Genomic DNA, 15,724 nt, shown 5'->3' with positions numbered 1-15,724 from the left:
CTAATGCCTGAAATATCGATTCTCCTGCTCTTTGGATGCTGCCTAACGTGCTGTGCTTTTCCAGTGCCACACTTTTCAACATGAAACACAAGATAGAGGCAACAGCAACATGCCAGCAACATCAATATGAAGACACTCTCTGCAGCTTCAATATCAGTTATCAGCAGAATGAGAGGATTGCAATCATCGATAAAGTTAGTGCCACACCTCATATTTTTACGAAGTAAAACCTAGAATTAAACTGTGCTCTTCCACTGTTAATATGGCTGAAAGGAAACCAGGATCAGCCAAAGGAATAATTGATCTTTACAGGACAATCTCTCTCCAACCACTTGGAACTTTGAAATTAAAAACAGATTGATCGTCACACACTTCTACAAATTGTATTGATAAGGCTCAAACAGGAGAGTCACTTTCACTGTCAAATACAAGCTAGTCAATGAGACCTTGGCGAGTTTTAAACTTTCCAGTTTCAAGTTTCTCCTTGAACTTAAAATAGATAAAATATACAGTCACTAGATTTCTGCACACACCTGTTAATTAAAGTTATATTTAGTTTCACTCTTTTTGATTAAAATCTGAGAGCCATATCATTTCAGGCCCAATCTGTTTGTGTACACCTCCTGCTATAGGAGGTTATAAAACTGGAAAGGGTGCAGAAAAAGATTTACAAGGATATTACCGAGACCGGAAAGTTTGAGTTATTAGGAGAGGCTGGGACTTTATAAAGGTATATTAAAATCATGAAGAGCACGGATACAGTGAATAATCACGGTCTTTTCCCCAGAGTAAAAGAGTCCAAAACTAGGAGGGAATTGGTTTAAGGCGCGAGGGGAAAGATTTAAAAGGGACCCATGTGGTAACATTTTCACACAGAGGGTGGTGCATGTGTGGAACGAGCTGCCAGAGGAAGTGGTAGAAGAGAGTACAATTACAACATTTAAAAGACATTTGGACAGGTACATGAATAGAAAGGTTTTAGAGGGATATGAGCCAAATGCAGGCAAATGGGACTCGCTCAATTTAGAAAACATGATCGGCATGGATGAGGTAGGCTGAAAGGCCTGTTTCCATGCTGTATGATTCTATTAATCTATAATTGAAGTTCTAAGTCAGTCTTCTGCAATGTGAAAGCAGAAACACGCAAATTATGCTGTGAACGCTCCACCACTTACTACAAGTCTGTCTAACCTCGACTGTACGCACTCTGGGGCCTGAACTGCACTGACAACAAACAGTAACAACAGCCTGAAGGGGAAAAAAAAACAAGTTTCCAAACACGAGCAAGAGACAATCAGGGTCCATAAACCATTACCATATTTCCCATAGAAATTCTCCTCTGTGCTCATGGTCTTCAACTGTGCAAATTCTTTTCACAATTGTGATGACGTTCTGTACTCTGCATCGCTCAGTACAATATCCTTCGTGTCTGCCTGCTGTAGAACACGCTGCAGTGCTCAGCACAGTGCAGACTGGTTTAACTGGATACTCAGCTCTTATAACTGGGTGGCGGCTTAGCAAGTTCCTTTACTGCTGGCTTTTGTGTCAGGGGGCCCAACCACCCGTCCTTCCTGAACCAGGTTAAAAATATCTGAAAGGCTGAGGAGTGTTCATTGTACATTTAATATTCCATTTGAATAACACATTTTCCTGATAATTTAGTGACGATACAGGCGAATAAAGGGGAATGTAATGACAATAAAAAGCAAATAACTATTTGTTCTAAGTTCCAAATGTTGCGAAGCATCAAATGATACATCTCAGTAAAATCAAACTAAGACATGGCTCATACCTGGCCTTCAGAAGCTAAGCGAGTGAGAGAGGGGCTAACTATTCTTTTCATCAGTCCCTTGAAGTGGAGGGTGACCCATGGCTCCATTCTGTTCAATGGGTTTGAGGATAGTTGATAATACAATGTCTAAGTTCAGACCCTGCCATAGGCGAGGCCGGTGGTGCTTGAAGGGTTGGGTTGTGCACACTCTCCAACACCTTGACTGTGGCTCCACTTGTTCCTGACGAGTTCAGTATATAACTCAAAGATGCACCTTCTCCATGTTGGTCAATCACAATCCAGGATATCCTGCGAGCTGACAGCAATGTTTTGAGGACATTAAAGCCACCACTGGTGGTACTCAATGCTTCGAGGTACCTGCTGTAGGTTTTCGGGAGGGCACGCTTCTTGACCGGCTGGAAAAGGACCTTATTTTTGAAGTATTCACTGAAACGCCCATAAGACATGAGGTAAATAGCAAAGGTCTCTTCCCCAGGGTAGGGGAGTTCAAAATTAAGAGGCACATTTTTAAGGTGAGAGGAGAAAGATTTTAGAAGGGACCAGAGGGACAACTTTTTCACACTGAGGGTGGTGTGCATATGGAATGAGCTGTCAAAGAAGTTGTAGATGCAGGTACAGTTACAACATTTAAATGATACTTGGACAGGTACATAAATTGGAAAGGTTTAAAGGGATATGGGCCAAGTTGGACTAACTTAGTTTGGGAAATTTGATTGGAGTGGGTGAGTTGGATTGAAGGGTCTGTTTCTGTGCCGTATGACTCTATTCACAAACTTCAGAGAAGGAGTCATTGATAACTATAGCTCCATTCCGGAGGAATGCATACACCAACCTCTTCTGCTTTGGAGTTAGATTGAAACAGTCAAGGCTGACAGTTTCTTGCTTGTTAAAATCAACGAGGTAAAAACAATAACTGCAGATGCTGGAAACCTGCACTTGGATTAGTGGTGCTGGAAGAGCACAGCAGTTCAGGCAGCATCCAACAAGCAGCAAAATTGACGTTTCTGGCAAAAGCCCTTCATCAGGAATAAAGGCAGAGAGCCTGAAGCGTGGAGAGATAAGCTAGAGGAGGGTGGGGGTGGGGAGAGAGTAGCATGGAGTACAATAGGTGAGTGGGGGAGGGGATGAAGGTGATAGGTCAAGGAGGAGAGGGTGGAGTGGATAGGTGGAAAAGAAGATAGGCAGGTAGGACAAGTCATGGGGACAGTACTGAGCTGGAAGTTTGGAACTGGGGTGAGGTGGGGGAAGGGGAAATGAGGAAACTGTTGAAGTCCACATTGATGCCCTGGGGTTGAAATGTTCCGAGGTGGAAGATGAGGCGTTCTTCCTCCAGGCGTCTGGTGGTGAGGGAGCGGCGGTGAAGGAGGCCCAGGATCTCCATGTCCTCGGCAGAGTGTTCTGTTCAATTATCCCCAGACCTTTGGATAATTTGCTGCAGACAGGATGCAGCGTTACAGCCAGGAAAACAGGAGAGTTGGCGCAATCCAGAGTTTCTCACTCGTCTGCACACAGATAGGATTTGGAGAGGTTCCGTCAGTAAGGATCACTTGAAGGTCACGAAAGACAAGGCAACTTGGCCACGAGTGAGAAGTGACTGAGGATGAATCTGGGAGAAGTCAGCTTGCTCAGCACAACCGAGAAGAGGATTGTGGGAGTACTCAGTGTCAAAGAACGGTGAAGCCCCAAACATTAGTGCTTCCCTCCCTCCTCCTCAAACCAAAGAGAGAGAGAGTGGCTGCCAGAAAATTTGTTTGCGACTTAGAAACAACAGGGCCTCAGCAATGTGCATTATCTTTACCAGTAAAGATGACAGGGGCGCTGGGAAAGCATGCAATATATATGCTATGTAAAATGTGGGAATTGTGGATGCACAAGACATCCAGGATAGTCACAGCTGCATGAATTGCAAGATAGCAGTCTTTGAATAACTTGAGACTGACTTGGAGCAGCTATTTTCCTCTGTGCACTGTACAAAAGGAGGGGTATCTGGGACAGTTGTACCAGAGTGGTCAGTCTGCATCATGACAGGCTGGCAACGAGGAGTGCAGAGACAGAAGAGTGGGAGATTCTTCACTGAAAGGAAAGGAAACAGCAGATCCACAAAACCCAGGATCCTTGAAGCTATCTGACAGGTATGAAATTTTAAACATCTAATCAGTGAGCAACATGACTTAGTCTGAGGTGGATGACTCCACAAGGGACATCTATAAGGAAGGCACAGTGGGTCAGTGGTTAGCACTGCTGCCTCATAATGCCAGGCACCCAGATTCAACTCCACCCTCAGGCAACTGTGTGGATTAGAGTTACAGGGCTAGGGTAGGGGGGTGGTCTGGGGGAGATGCTCTTCAGAGGGTTGGTGTGGACTTGATGGGCCACACGATAAGAGATTCTATGATGATTCTTTTATGACTTACGGGAGAACCACAGTACCGTGATGCCCAAGACTACTCTGGGAAGAGAGAGAAAGGCTGGTAAGCAGATCAGATGTGGCAATAATGGGTGACTCATTAGTTCAAGAGTGAGACGAGTCTCCTATGGTCCGTTGCCTCCGAGATGCAAGGGTTCAGGAATGACTGGATAAACATTTGGAAAGAGAGGGTGTACAACCAGTGGCTGTGGTTCATTTGCGGAGGAGGGAGGGGATCTACATTTCTAAAGGCAGGTGACCGGGTAAGTTGACTAATAGAACTACCAAACAGTGCAAAAAAGAGAAAATATAAGGCAGGGGGAAAAAGGCAGTGGGGGAAGGCTTGAGTGTTAACAATTAGATTAGATTACTTAGTGTGGAAACAGGCCCTTCGGCCCAACAAGTCCACACTGACCCTCCGAAGATGAACAAAGATTACGGTCACCTTCTATGGGCAAGAAAGTGATAAGGGCAGGATTAAATTTATGCAAATGCATGGAATACAGAAAACAAAACTGGAGTACTAAAAGCAGAAATTGCTCTGGGGATATGACACAGTAGCACTGACAGAAATATGGCTTATGTCAGAACAGAACTGGATATTTAACATCCCAGGTTATAAGGCTTTTTACAGCAATAGGCAGGGGTAAAAATAGATGAGGTGGTGCAAGTGTCTTGGTAACAGATAATATCATAGCCCTTGAAGATGATGCAGTTCCTGAATTAGAATCTACAGGAGGAACCTCAATTATCTAAATACCGGATTTTCCAGCAAGACCGCAAGATGCCAACGCGTGTCTAAACTAAGTTCTCCTGTATTCGATTATCCAGAATTCAAACTAACCAAACAAAATTCTCTCTGCCAGAGTCCTTCGGAAAATCGAGGTTCCTCTGTATATGTTTCGAGATGGTAAACAGGAAGGTGGTGGTGGTGGGGGGGGGGGGGGGGGGGCGCCTTGCTGAGTATTAATTATGAGGAGACAAAAGACTGCAGATGCTGAAATCCTAGGTAGACAAGCAGGAGCCTGGAAGAACACAGCAAGCCAGGCAACAGCAGAAAGAGGAGAAGTCAACTTTTTGGGTGTAACTCTTCTTCAGGACTGAGGTTGGGTGTAAGGGGAGCTGCAATGTTTTGGGTGTAACCCTTAGACCTCCAAATAATGGAAGGAAGTAGAAGAGAGTATTTGTATGCAGATTATAGAAACCTTATAGGATAAGTGGGGCTGTGACAGTTGGTGATTTCAATTACCTCAGAATAGACTGGGAAAAAAGGTAAGTGTGGGGCACAGAAGGGGGTGGGGGAATTCCTACGATATGTGCAGGAGAACTTCTGGAACAGTACATTTTCAGTCCCACCAGGGAGAGAGTGTGGTGTTGGATCTGGTCCTAGGGAATGAGACAGACCAAGTGGAGAACATCAGAGCTAAGGAGCATTTGGGAGATAATGATGATTATATAGTGAAGTTCAATATTACCTTGGAAAAGGATAAAAATCAGTCAAGGATCAAAATTTCAGACTGGAAAACAGATTATGGGTCTAAAAGCTGAATTGGAGCAATTGAAACATTTGGGGGGATAAAACAGGTGAAAAATGGGAGAGATGAATAGATACAAGCTAGGTACATATCCATGATACAGGGTATTCAAATGTAGAGTACCCAAATGACTAAGGATATTGATGAAAAAATAAGAGAAAAAGGGGACATATGATACATACCGGAATAATAATAGCAATAGAAATCAGGAAGAGTATCACAAATGCAGGCTGGAATAAGGAATGCTAAAAGGAAGCATGAGGAAAGGATGGCAGGTTGCACTAAAACAAGTTGTAAAGTGTTCTTCAAACATAATAATAGTAAAAGATTAGTGAAGGATAGAGTGGGGCTCATCAGGAACAAGCAGGAGAAATTGCTTACAGAAGTGAAAGGTATGCCAGAGGACTTGACTTTCCTTCCATTTTTACTAGATTAGAAAATGGTCACAACGGCCTATTTGAGCAACTGTGAGCTGGGAACAATCGAGTGGTACTGAGATAGCTGAAGAGGTGCTAAACAGGTAGGTAGCACTCCAGGCATTGAAGTCCCCAGGCACAAGTGGGATATATCCTAAATTGAGGAGAGGGGTAAGGGAGCAAATTGTGAAGCTGTTTCCAGGCCTCTCCGAATACTGGATTTGTCCCAGGGGCACTGGAAGATTGGAATTGTGATACCATGGTTTATGGGGCAAAGGATAACCCAGGAAACTACAGATCTGACAGCTTGATAACAACTGATGGAGGCCATAATACAGGTTAAGGTAAATAAAAACAGACAAAAATAAGTCAATACTAGACAGTCAACATGGCTTTGTCAAGGGTAAGTAATGCCTCAACAAATTTTAATTGAGTCCTTTGATGAGGTGGTGACACAGACAGTGGATGTTGTGGATATTTGGACATTCAGAAAGCAATTGCTAGGGGCATACAACAAGCTGGTGAGCAAATTAGAAATATTTGAGATTGGCAACATGGATTAGAAGTTGGTTAAAAGATGGGAAACAGTAGGTATAGATTGACATTTCACAGACTGGAGACAAATTGAAAGTAATATCACCCTGGGATCAGGAGTTTGGACCCTTGCTTTTTCAGATTTACATAAATGATTTGGTGATGGATGTTGACGGTAAAATCTCTACATTTACAGATAACACTAAGCGAGGGAAAGTAGTGAATTATGAAGATGCCACAGAGTTACTTCAGGGCACATCAATCAGTGGGTCAAATGGACAGGTGTCTAACAGATTAATTTCAATGCTGGGAAATGTGAGGTCATTTATTTTAGAAGAGGAAACCTGATGAAGGAGCGTTGCTCCCAAAGCTAGTGTGCTTCCAATTAAACCTATTGGACTATAACCTGGTGTTGTGTGATTTTTAACTTTGTACACCCCAGTCCAACACTGGCATCTCCAAATCATATATATTTGAAAGTGATTTTTTGGGGCTACAGAGAAAGGGCTGGACACTGGGTAGCTCTTTTGGGAGCAGAAGGCCGCCTCCTGTGTTCTCAAATGCTATGATTCTATACTGTTTATTGTTGTTACCACGACTCCGGTGCTCATCTAAGCTCACAAGGTTACAATTAGACTACGACACACCACAATGTGAAAAAGAGAATGGACAAAATCCAACATGCTAAGCTATTGATTCACAGGATTTGAAATTTGCTGGCTGGGCTAACATTTACTGTCCATCCCCAACTGCCCTGGGGAAGGTGCTGGTGACTTGCCTTCTTGAAGTACTGAAATCCGTGGAGTGTACAGCGAGAGATGTTAGGGAAGGATTTACAGGATTTCGACCCATAGACAGTGAAGGAGCAGCGTTAGCTCTAAATGAGGATGGTATGCAGCTTTGAGGGGAACCCATAGGTGGTGGCCTCTCAAGTCAGCTTCCTACGATTATGCCCTTTTAGATTGTGAAGGTGGTGGATTTTGTTGGTGGTCATCAGATCAAGAGTAGGTCATTCAGCCTCTGAAAGCTGTGGTATCATAAACAGATCGTCTATAATCTTGTATGATCTTAACAATACCTTCCTGTCTGTTTTCCATCACTTTTCTGTACTAATTTTGTCAATAAATAATCTGACAATCTTCAAGGTTGAAATCAGTGACCCAGTCTCTACTTCTCCTAGGAGAAAAGAATTCCAAAACCAAATTAACTACCCTCAGAAGAAATTCTTCCTCATCTCCATCTTAAATGATAGACACCTTGCTTTGAATTTTGCCTCCCAAATCTAGAGTCCCCATGAAGAAACATCCTCTCAGCATCTACCCCAAGTCCTCAAAATCTTGTTTATTTCAATAAGATCCCCTCATTTGGGTGTAGGCCAACATCTCCAATTGCTCCTCTGAAGATAAGCTCTTCATCTCAGGAATGAGTGACCTTCCCTGGATGCCTCAAAAATATTTCCACCCCTCCTTTAGTAAGCAGAACAAAACTGTACACAATAAATTCGGAATGGTATCAGCAATGTTCAGGACAATTGTAGCAAGCCTCCCCTATTTTTATAGTACTGCATCTTACTATTAAGTTGAACATTCTGTTTGCCTTCTTAATCACTTACTGTGTCGGCATAATGTTCTGTAATCCATGGATAAGGACACCAAAACTCATCCGCATGCCAGCATCCGGCAGTTTCTCTGTATTAGAAAACATTCTGGTTTCTATTTCCCTACATTATTGCCTACATTATAGTCAACTTGTCAAACCATTGCCTGCTCAATCAATCGCTATCTCTTTGTAGACACTTTGAATCCTCATAACTTGCTTTCCTGTTTATGATTTGGAGATGCCGGTGTTGGACTGGGGTGTACAAAGTTTCCAGTTTATGTTTGTATTGTGTTGCTTTCAAAGCAACAGTAAATGCAGGAACTGCATCAATGCATGATCAGAGTGCTCTTGAAGTGTTTTGCTGCCCCGAGTACCTGCACCCTGACTTTCTCCACTCCTCAGACTAAACTGGCATCGTGTTACTTCCCAATTAAGACAGGGTATCTATTATTCTGGTCAAAAAGCAAATAGGGGAAAGGAAAGTAAATTAAGGAACTGAATCTTCATGATTTGTTGCAGTTCAACTCCCACAGTACCATGTTGTTAAGCAAGGGCAATAAGTCCTGCCCTAACCAGCGGCATATTCATGAATAAAAAGAACCAGCAAGTTCTGCTTAGAAGCGGTGGACCATAACTGCAGCTGTATAGTTATAAATAAGTAATGTAGAAACTGGTCTCCAGAGACTGATTCACATTAATATAACTTATCTTAAAAAGCCATATTTCTTCATAATAGACAAATATTCCTGACGTGCTCTGGCCAACAATTCTCAAGAGTCTCTACATTCCTGCAATTCTGACCACTTGTGCATTTTGCACTTTGCCTACACCCAAACACTGCAATTTCAACCTCCTCTCACTACAACGCATCTATGTCTCTGACCAAGTTATTGGCTATCCATCCTCTATGGCCAGCTTAGCCCGATTACAATGTCTATAAAGCACATAGGAACTTTAAACATCCTAATGTTGGAAAACCAGATCCTTTCAACTGGTGTAATTAATAAATTGAACAGCTGCTTCATAAAGAGAAGAATCTGAGTTATGGAATATTGTAAAGAATCAGATAATATTGTGCAAATCAATAAGAATGCTGAGAGATGTTTTAATTAGAATGTTACAGATTGTCTCAGCTGCTTAATGGAATTTTTTTTACAGCTGTCAATATACAGTTTTCAGAGCAGGTTGTTGAATGTGGATCAACCTGAAACCTCCTCAATTGGATGAAAGGTCCAAATAAAAAAAGATATTGTTCTTCAACTTTGTACATACAGAGCATCAATCTGGTTGGGAAAAAGGCTGCATAGCTGTAATTACACAGAGTTCGCACAGTGCAGCAGAGGAATGCACCAAGTTCCTTCCTCACTGATTGTTTTAATGTGCGAACTGCATTTACTGCTTTCGATGTAAATAGGATAGTGTGGCAAAGAAAAAAGGATGGCTTCAGTGTGAAATGAACTTCCAGAGAAAGTGGGGTATTCGGGTACAGTTACAACTTTTAAAAGACATTTGGATAAGTACATGAATCAAGATGGTTTGGAGGGTTAAGGGCCAGGAGCAGACAGGTGGGGCTAGTTTAGTTTGAGATTATGTTCAGCATGGACTGATTAGACCAAAGAGTCTGTTTCCAAGCTTATGACTCAAATCATCAGCAGTATTTCCTACCCACCCCCTGATTCTCAGCAAGAATGAACTGCCTTCTCCTGAAGATTTATTTCAGAGGGTATTAGATGTCATCCATGTAGTTTAGCTATGGAGTCAATTGTAAGCCAGGGCAACAGAATGACTATTTCAGATTAGACACTTTTTTTAAAATTTCAAAAATATACTTAATTCATAAATACTTTGATGATCTATACAACTGGACATGCCATACATATGTAAACATTCCATTTGTTTGCATACCAAAACAGAGTAATCATTCCTATTTACAGGTCTGTACATTTTTAGCTGAGGTGTCAGCAGAGCCAAATGACTGCGTGGGCCCCCTGTTCTTCTTTAGACAGGCAGACATTACACAGTGGTCTTTCCCCACCGCGCCTTGGCGGCAGCTGCCCCAAGCTTCAGCGCATCAGTCAACACAGTCCTAGACCTTGGAATGTGCCAGTCTGCAACACTAAGTCGGGGTCAACTCCTTCAGCTGGAATATCAACAGGTTTCAGCTTGCCCAGACAGCGTCCTTCACTGAGTTGATGATCCTGCAGGCACAGTTGATGTTCGTCTCAGCGTGCGTCCCGGCTAACAGGCTGTAGAGAGCATGGAGTCCCGCATCACGGTGCTGCTCGGGACGAACCTCGACAAACACCAATGCATTCCTCTCCAGACTTCTTCTGCGTAGGCACATTCCAGAGGGAGATGTGCGACAGTCTCGTCTCCCCCGCAGCTGCTTCGAGGGCAGCGTGCAGTGCTGAGAGTCCCAATGTGCATAAAAGGATCTCACAGGCAGAGCCCATCTCACCACCAGCCAAGCCATGTCTTGGTGCTTGTTGGAAAGTTCTGGCGATGAGGCATTCTGCCAAATGGCTTTGACAGTCTGCTCAGGAAACTGCTCGATAGGATTCGCCCTCTCCTTTTCCTGAAGGGTCTCAAGGACACTACGTGCTGACCACTTCCTGACAGACTTGTGGTCAAAAGGTGTTTTTCTTCATAAACTTCTCCATGAAGTACAGGGGATACGGAATGGTCCAACTACGCAGCGTTCTGCAGCAGCGAGGCCAGGCCCATCCTTCGCAACACCGGGGAATAGGTAGAACCTCAGTACGTGATGACACTTGGTGTTTGCGTACTGGGGATCCACGCACAGATTGATGCAGCCACACACAAAGGTGGCCACCAGGGTGAGGGTGGCATTGGGTGTATTATTTCCCCTTTTGCCCAGATCTTGGTACAGCGAGTCCCTTCAGACCCGGTCCAACTTTGACCTCCATATAAACTGGAAGATGGCCCAGGTGACTGCAGCAGCACAGGTTCTGGCAATAGGCCAAACCTGTGCCACGTATAATAGTAATGACAGTGCCCCACATCTGATGACCAGGTTTTTCCTGCGTTGGAGAGCGACCGTAGCTTCCATCTGCACAGTTTCTGCCTCACTTTGCTGATACACTCCTCCCAAGACTTGGCGCATGCCCCAGCGCCACCCCCCCACCCCCGAACCAAATACCCAGCACCTTCAGGTGGTCGGTCCTGACGATGAAGGGGATCGAGGATTGGTCGGCCTAGTTCCCGAAGAGCATGGCCTCGCTCTCACCTCGGCCCCTGAGTCCCATTCGAATTGGTCACATATGCACATGAGTCTGCGCACGGACAGCGGATCCGAGCTGAACATGGCAACGTCATCCATGTACAGGCAGGCCTTAACCTGCAGGCCCCCACTGCCAGGAACAGTCACCCCTCTCAGGCTCGCATCCTTCTTGATGGACTCAGCAAATGGCTCTATGCAGCACACAAACAAGGCAGGAGAGGGCGGGCAGCCCTGCCTGACTCCAGATCTGACTGGGAAGCTATCCGATTCCCACTCATTGATTGAGACTGCACTGACAATGTTGGTGTAGAGCAGTCTGATCCAATTGCACATTCCCTCCCCAAAGCCCATTTTGGAGAGAACATCTCTCATGTACCTGTGTGATATCCTGTGAAAGGCTGTCTCCTGGTCCAGGCTGATCAGGCAGGTGTCCAACCTTCTATCCTGCACGTAGGCGATCGTATCTCTGAGGAGTGCGAGACTCAGCGATCTTCATGCCCGACACAGCACAGGTTTGGTCAGGGTGAATCACCGACCTCAGAGCAGACCTGACTCAGTTGGCGATTACCTTTGACAGAATTTTGTAATCCGCATTCAACAGTGAGATTGGTCTCCAATTTTTGAGTTCCTCCCTCTCCCCCTTCCGCTTGTAGATGAGGGTGATGCCACCTTTCCTCATGGATTCACTCATGGTACCTGCCCGAAGCATACTGACATACACCTCCAGCAGGTCCTGGCCAATCAAGTCCCACAGAGTGGAATAGAGCTCAACCAGTAAGCCGTCGCTTCCAGGATTAGACACTCATTGTAGGAAAATTCTCTGCATTACCTTCCACATCCAACCACAGCCCCCACACACAGCTGAATTTTATATCCACAAACCAGCTCCCTTCCCAACCCCTGGGGCAGAGCGGGGCAGGTGGGGGGGGGGGCGAGAGGAATGTAAAGGAGGGTGTGATAACAGCGAATCTCTCAACTTACGGATGGGGAGAAGCTGCAGAGTTCGCAATGTGTCTGCCATTTTAAAATCACTAATTGACGAGCTCATTAACGACCTTATCGTCAGCAGTTTTTAAAATATTGTCTGTTGCATTTGCAGTCCGATAAAAGGTGTAGGAATAAGGTGTAGATTTGCTCGCTGAGCTGTAGGTTTGATATCCAGACGTTTCATTACCTGGCTAGATATCATCATCAGTGGCGACCTCCAAGTAAAGCAAAGCTGTTGTCTCCTGCTTTCTATTGATATGTTTGTCCTGCATGGGGTTCCTGGGGTTTGTGGTGATGTCTTTTCCTGTTCGTTTTCTGAGGGGTTGATAGATGGTATCGAGTCTTATGCCAAAGAATTCCTAGAGGCCTGGCACTCCAACCACAACGTCATTAACAAACATAGATCTAGATACCATCTATCAACCCTTCAGAAAATGAACAGGAAATGACATCACCACAAACCCCAGGAATCCCATCCAGGACAAACATAAATAGAAAGCAGGAGACAACAGCTTCGCTTCACTTGGAGATCGCCACTGATGATGTTACCTAGCCAGGTAATGAAACGTCTGGATATCAAACCTACACCCTAAACCTCAACCTGAGCTTCAAACCTTGCAAGGTGTAGGAGTGTTGCATGGCAGCTACGAGGAGTGCTGGGAACAAATTTCTGTTTAAAGGACTACTTGGAAAAAGTACTGGAAGGTTTGGGACTATTTAGACATCCTCTGGACGAAGATGAATTATTGACACAGGTTGAATCTGAAGTCTATTGCGTGGTTTACAATGAATAGATCTGGGCCACTCACTCCAACCCCAAATCCAGTTTCAGGAGGTATCTAACTTAGCTCTAAAAGAGTCTAAACCAGGAAGATAAACTTGAACATTTGTACAACATTTTAAAGTTTATACAGAAAATAAATAAAGCGAAGGAAAGAAAGGTGGAGTCGAGAGTAAACTAAAGACAGAAAAATGTTAAACTTACATTTTCAGAATCTCCAACATTAACATTTGGAAAAAAAATTCCGCTCTGTTTTCACTGCCAGAGATTTTGTTGACAATAATTGGGATTTAACATGCTTTTAAAAATTCACCTGGACACCAACACACCAGTCCCAACCTATCCTGCACACATCACAAGTACGTTGAGCAACTTCATGACCTTTCACTGTCTTCAATGCAGAGCCTTTCAGTAATGAATCATGTGGAGGTTCATGGCAACCCAGACATCAGCTTTTGGACATCTACCTATTTGCAGGCTTCAAATCATACTACCCATGAGTTGTGCTGTCTGCCTCACTGCCATTCATGATGCAAAACTTGGGCAGTGCAGATACAACATTGCTGCATTAGAAAACTGTTCCTCTCAAGGCCAAGGCTGTAGCTGAAAACAAGAACATCATGTGTGCCAAAGTATTTCTAAAGTGCCTCAAGATTTAAAACAACCTTTTGGGCATTACACAGCCCCAGCAGTTTTCAAACATTCACACTATGTTTACCGGTAACTGCCAAAACATTTGGCGGATGGTTTCCTACTTTGCCCCAGTAGTTTTTCCCACTCCTCTCTGGGGTACAATTCTACGTCTGTTGATAATACCGTGCGGAAGTGGCTTATAGCCTGGTCTCTGGACTTTCAGTGGGTTCCTCAAGAACAAGGGAGCAGATGTCTAGTTCAGTCCTGTCCTCACTTCACATCCAAATATACTTTCCAACAGAATAATCAGTGACAGAAATATAGGCCATTGTCTCCTCCCACTAAAGCCCCACCACTCCAACGGAGGTCAGCAGAGGCAGGATCAAGGCTAAGACATATACAAGTCACCTGAAGAATAAACTGATCCTTTAATAACTACCCACTTCCACAAGGAACATCATTTCTTGCTTCCCAAAACCTGACAAAATTTGCTAATAAAAAGATTTAAAAGAACAGATTTTAGAGAGATGAACAACTCATTTTAATAAAGCACTGAACAGGAAAACAAAATCCCAATACAGGGAAATGCCAATCCTCCCAGTAGGATGAAGAAAATATTCTGACTGAGTGTCTTTGCTGTGGTCTTGTTTGAGCAGTAGCTAAAAATGAGTAACCATGTGACTGAGCTGCAAGTTTCTATTTCAGTTTCAATCTGTACCTACTGAATAAGGAGAGGGCGGCAGTGTGAAGGACTCTAATGAAGACTGGAAGAGTATTTGAGCCCCTGGCACACTGACCAACACAACCCAAGCAAACTTTGAGCCCCATCTATACAAAAGAAAACTTAGCCTGTCAAAGGCAAGAGCAATTGGTGATGAAATCAATCCCTAATGTCTCACACTGCACCCTCCCTCACTTTTATACCTTCCCAGGAGAAAGCAAGGGCCAATGTTACCAGTTTAATGGTCATCGCCACTGACAACTGCTAAAAAGTGCATCCTTATAGATTCAAGCAGGGAACAGTTCAAACTGGACTAACAGTGCTGATGACATTTCCTAACAACAGGATTTGCCCTTACATGTAAACCACAGCCATCAGGGAAAAGTTACTGAGTCAGTGTTACCTATGGAATCATTTCTCGATATGGAAAATGTGGTATTAGCATTGTCTGGCAATGCAACCATAGAAAACAGGTCTAGGGGCTGGTAGACGACAACAATGCAGAGCTCATCAACACCGAGTAATAGGCCCAATGCTTTACCATCAGTGAGTACTTCAAGTGGATGTAATCTCACTGGTGGCGATAGTGCAGTTTAAGCACCTATCCATTAGCCATTTACGAAAGATTGCTCACACTGGGCAAAAATATTTGTCCAATTCAGATTTAATTAGTAAATGTAATGATTTCTTCTTCAATTCAGATCCAAAGGCTGACATCAGCATCTAGATGAAGAAGGAATGAGATCACACATTACAAGACACGTTCAATTATTTTAGTGGATTGGACAGCTAAGCTGGGGCTGTCCTGCATACCAGGTCCAAGACCAAACTGAACAAGTAAACTAGCGTTCATTCCAACTAGGCTCTCTCCACCATGTAATAACAAATAACCAGTTTGGTTTGGCGGACTGAAATCTCGCTCTGGGAGGGGGAGCAGGAGGCTAGACTGTTTCTGTCTTCCCATTCCCCCTCCTCAGTCGAAGCAAAATGCTAAGACAGCGAAAAGTCTTACCTTCATCTTTATTCCATGTCCTGGAGGGAGTGAGAATGATTGCCCATGTGCAGAGAGACATTCCCT

General features: G+C 44.0%; 1 protein-coding gene across 2 annotated transcripts in view; it reads right to left on the bottom strand.

Moving 5' to 3' along the window:
* Positions 1–15,724, bottom strand: part of LOC140468229 (choline transporter-like protein 2) — an 89,624-nt gene that overhangs the window by 61,508 nt on the left and 12,392 nt on the right. Inside the window, exon 1 of one of the 2 annotated variants that reach the window (XM_072564490.1) lies at positions 1,316–1,476. The exons of the other annotated variant lie outside the window; for it this stretch is intronic. Within the exon in view, the coding sequence (XP_072420591.1) occupies positions 1,316–1,349 (34 nt within the window). The 5' untranslated portion in view covers positions 1,350–1,476. Of the gene's footprint in view, positions 1–1,315; positions 1,477–15,724 lie in introns of those variants that run through there. 2 annotated transcript variants of the gene reach the window in all.

Source organism: Chiloscyllium punctatum, chromosome 46, assembly GCF_047496795.1.
Source record: "Chiloscyllium punctatum isolate Juve2018m chromosome 46, sChiPun1.3, whole genome shotgun sequence".
NCBI lineage: Eukaryota > Metazoa > Chordata > Chondrichthyes > Orectolobiformes > Hemiscylliidae > Chiloscyllium > Chiloscyllium punctatum.
This window is presented reverse-complemented; position numbering and strand designations above follow the sequence as displayed.